The sequence below is a fragment of the Entelurus aequoreus genome, linkage group LG17 (assembly GCF_033978785.1).
Source record: "Entelurus aequoreus isolate RoL-2023_Sb linkage group LG17, RoL_Eaeq_v1.1, whole genome shotgun sequence".
Classification (NCBI taxonomy): Eukaryota; Metazoa; Chordata; class Actinopteri; order Syngnathiformes; family Syngnathidae; genus Entelurus; species Entelurus aequoreus.
The window spans coordinates 18,835,683-18,839,779 of record NC_084747.1 but is presented as its reverse complement, the minus strand read 5'-3'; the positions used below and the strand labels follow the sequence as shown (position 1 = coordinate 18,839,779).

At 36.0% G+C, this 4,097-nt stretch overlaps 1 protein-coding gene across 2 annotated transcripts in view; it reads left to right on the top strand.

Moving 5' to 3' along the window:
• Positions 1-2,774, top strand: part of dmrt1 (doublesex and mab-3 related transcription factor 1) — a 100,407-nt gene extending 97,633 nt beyond the window's left edge. For both annotated transcript variants that reach the window (XM_062025105.1, XM_062025104.1), the window contains exon 5: positions 2,356-2,774. In XM_062025105.1, the coding sequence (XP_061881089.1) occupies positions 2,356-2,482 (127 nt within the window). In that variant the 3' untranslated portion in view covers positions 2,483-2,774. The remainder of the gene's footprint in view (positions 1-2,355) is intronic.
• Positions 2,775-4,097: the final 1,323 nt, after the last annotated feature.

Genomic DNA, 4,097 nt, shown 5'->3' with positions numbered 1-4,097 from the left:
GTTCTTGTTGGTTATTTCCCTCATCTTGTTTTATTCTCATGCTCTTTGTGTTATTGTTGTTGTCATTGACTTTCTTCTCATGTTTCTTTTTGTTCTTGTTGGTTATTTCCCTCATCTTGTTTTATTCTCATGCTCTTTGTGTTGTTGTTGTTGTCATTGACTTTCTTCTCATGTTTCTTTTTGTTCTTGTTGGTTATTTCCCTCGTCTTGTTTTATTCTCATGCTCTTTGTGTTGTTGTTGTTGTCATTGACTTTCTTCTCATGTTTCTTTTTGTTCTTGTTGGTTATTTCCCTCATCTTGTTTTATTCTCATGCTCTTTGTGTTATTGTTGTTGTCATTGACTTTCTTCTCATGTTTCTTTTTGTTCTTGTTGGTTATTTCCTTCATCTTGTTTTATTTTCATGCTCTTCGTGTTGTCATTGAGTTTCTTCTCATGTTTCTTTTTGTTCTTGTTGGTTATTTCCATCATCTTGTTTTATTCTCATGCTCTTTGTGTTGTTGTTGTCATTGACTTTCTTCTCATGTTTCTTTTTGTTCTTGTTGGTTATTTACCTCATCTTGTTTTATTCTCATGCTCTTTGTGTTGTTGTTGTCATTGACTTTCTTCTCATGTTTCTTTTTGTTCTTGTTGGTTATTTCCCTCATCTTGTTTTATTCTCATGCTCTTTGTGTTGTCATTGACTTTCTTCTCATGTTTCTTTTTGTTCTTGTTGGTTATTTCCCTCATCTTGTTTTATTCTCATGTTTTTTGTGTTGTTGTTGTCATTGAGTTTCTTCTCATGTTTCTTTTTGTTCTTGTTGTTTATTTCCCTCATCTTGTTTTATTCTCATGCTCTTTGTGTTGTTGTCATTGAGTTTCTTCTTATGTTTCTTTTTGTTCTTGTTGTTTATTCCCCTCATTTTGTTTTATTCTCATGCTCTTTTTGTTGTTGTTGTCATTGAGTTTCTTCTCATGTTTCTTTTTGTTCTTGTTGTTTATTTCCCTCATCTTGTTTTATTCTCATGCTCTTTGTGTTGTTGTTGTCATTGAGTTTCTTCTAATGTTTATTTTTGTTCTTGTTGTTTATTTCCCTCATCTTGTTTTATTCTCATGCTCTTTGTGTTGTTGTTGTCCTTGAGTTTCTTCTCATGTTTCTTTTTGTTCTTGTTGTTTATTTCCTTCATCTAGTTTTATTCTCATGCTCTTTGTGTTGTTGTTGTCATTGACTCTCTTCTCATGTTTCTTTTTGTTCTTGTTGGTTATTTCCCTCATCTTGTTTTATTCTCATGCTCTTTGTGTTGTTGTTGTCATTGACTTTCTTCTCATGTTTCTTTTTGTTCTTGTTGGTTATTTCCCTCATCTTGTTTTATTCTCATGCTTTTTGTGTTGTCATTGACTTTCTTCTCATGTTTCTTTTTGTTCTTGTTGGTTATTTCCCTCATCTTGTTTTATTCTCATGCTTTTTGTGTTGTCATTGACTTTCTTCTCATGTTTCTTTTTGTTCTTGTTGGTTATTTCCCTCATCTTGTTTTATTCTCATGCTTTTTGTGTTGTCATTGACTTTCTTCTCATGTTTCTTTTTGTTCTTGTTGGTTATTTCCCTCATCTTGTTTTATTCTCATGTTTTTTGTGTTGTTCTTGTCATTGAGTTTCTTCTCATGTTTCTTTTTGTTCTTGTTGTTTATTTCCCTCATCTTGTTTTATTCTCATGCTCTTTGTGTTGTTGTTGTCATTGAGTTTCTTCTCATGTTTCTTTTTGTTTATTTCCCTCATCTTGTTTTATTCTCATGCTCTTTGTGTTGTCATTGAGTTTCTTCTCATGTTTCTTTTTGTTCTTGTTGTTTATTTCCCTCATCTTGTTTTATTTTCATGCTCTTTGTGTTGTTTTCATTGACTTTCTTCTCATGTTTCTTTTTGTTCTTGTTGGTTATTTCCCTCATCTTGTTTTATTCTCATGCTCTTTGTGTTGTTGTCATTGACTTTCTTCTCATGTTTCTTTTTGTTCTTGTTGGTTATTTCCCTCATCTTGTTTTATTCTCATGCTTTTTGTGTTGTCATTGAGTTTCTTCTCATGTTTCCTTTTGTTCTTGTTGGTTATTTCCTTCATCTTGTTTTATTCTCATGCTCTTTGTGTGGTTGTCATTGACTTTCTTCTCATGTTTGGTTTTATTACTGTTGGTCATTTCCCTCATCTTGTTTTATTCTCATGCTCTTTGTGTTGTTGTTGTCATTGAGTTTCTTCTCATGTTTCTTTTTGTTCTTGTTGTTTTAAAACTTCTGGTTTTGGGTTACGTATTTTGTCCCGTTACATTGTCGTAGTGTTTCCATCCCATTATCATTACGAGGTCTGACACGCGTTTTCTCGTCCGTGCAGCCATGTCACACGTCGCCGTCGGAGAGGACCCCTTGACCTTTCCTCCCGTCCAGCCGGCGGGCGGCACCGAGGTCAAGACCGAGTTGGACGCCAACAGCGAGGCGAGCGACCTCCTCATCATCGTTGACGACGTCGGCCATTGAGGAAAAAGACGAAGGTTCCTGCTCATTCCTAATGACCGGATCACGCATTAATATTATTTTATAATCACAACAAATGTATTGATTAATGGATGGTTAAGAACTGGTAGAAGTGACTGCTGATCAATGGAGGCCAATTAAAGTGCATTACATTCTGCAACCAGCAGAGGCGCCATTTGTTGACGTTATGACGCAAAAACTTACGTTAGTATGAAAAATCGGTAATGTTTACCCTGTACCACTTTTTGAAAAATACCAATAAAAAGCCCTTGCTGATAAATGAGGATCATAATGTTGGATGTTCTCTTGTTTTTGTGTGTTGCTGATCTTCCTCTTTGATGCTGGCAGTCATTCTGAGACGCACTAAAATGTTAGATGTGCATGGTCTCGGGGACTTTATGTCGCTACAAGTCTTTTTTTCCCCCCTCCGGAGGATAAAAGTGTCTAAGTGATGGAGGGCGAGTGTTGATGGCGGCAAACAAAAGAAGATTATTCCACTGTTTTCTTTGTGCGGCGCCGCGCTAACATTCATCGGGTCGCGCTCCCGTCTGTTGGAATCAATAACGGCAGCATCGTGTTGTGTTTTTTTTTTTCTTTTTCTCTCTCCACCGAATGCACTTACTCTTAATTTCATCCCCCAGTGGTTTTAGAGAGAAGAATGCGGAGTTGCCGAGGAGGGCCCGCCCCCATAAATCACCTGTGCCGCTATCGATTGATCCTGATATATCACGCAAATTTACTGTCACTTCTGTTTTCAATTAAAGATACAATCAGTCAGATAATGACTTAATTGGATTTTACAGGAGATTGACTTTTACTGCGTGGTGCTTTACGGCTTTAGTTAAGGGAGGACCTTTTATCATGCTGGTTGTCAGGGGCGACCGGCGGACCCGCCGCCGTGTCCTCCTGTAGCTGCTGCCCGGGGAAGAAAGTGTCACTACATATTGGTTTGCCCGCGCCGCTGTGATTTACAGACCGTCCCCTGACATGGCGCCCCCCGGTGGCCAGCCAAGGACATGTCAGACTTTTACCGATTAAAGCGACTTTTAGCTCAGTGAGCGTTGTTGGCTTCTTCTTTGGCTTTTTTTGTGCAATGCTAGCGCAGAAAGAAAGGTACCTAGTGATGGCAAATAAAAAGTGTATTAATTATATCCAAATAATCTAAATCAGACTTTTTTCACTGAGGGCCACACACCAAAAAAATGTAAGCATGCAAGCGCCATTTTGATATATATTTTTTTCTTATCAAAACCAAAACAATTTGTAGTTTTTTTTTCAACCTTTAGGGCTTAGGTCAAGTTTGGTCCTGGGCATCCAGAAGAGTCTCAGTCATAAAAATGGAAAAATAAGTCAAAATTTAATATATACCGTGTATATATATATGTATATACGTTAGGTCAGGAAAAAACACGAAGGCTATTTCATCCCTACAAGCCTGTTTTGCAGGTTTCCCTGCTCTTCAGGGGATTTTATTTATTTATATATATATATATATATATATATATATATATATATATATATATATATATATATATATATATATATATATATATATATATATATATATATATATATATATATATATATATATATATATATATA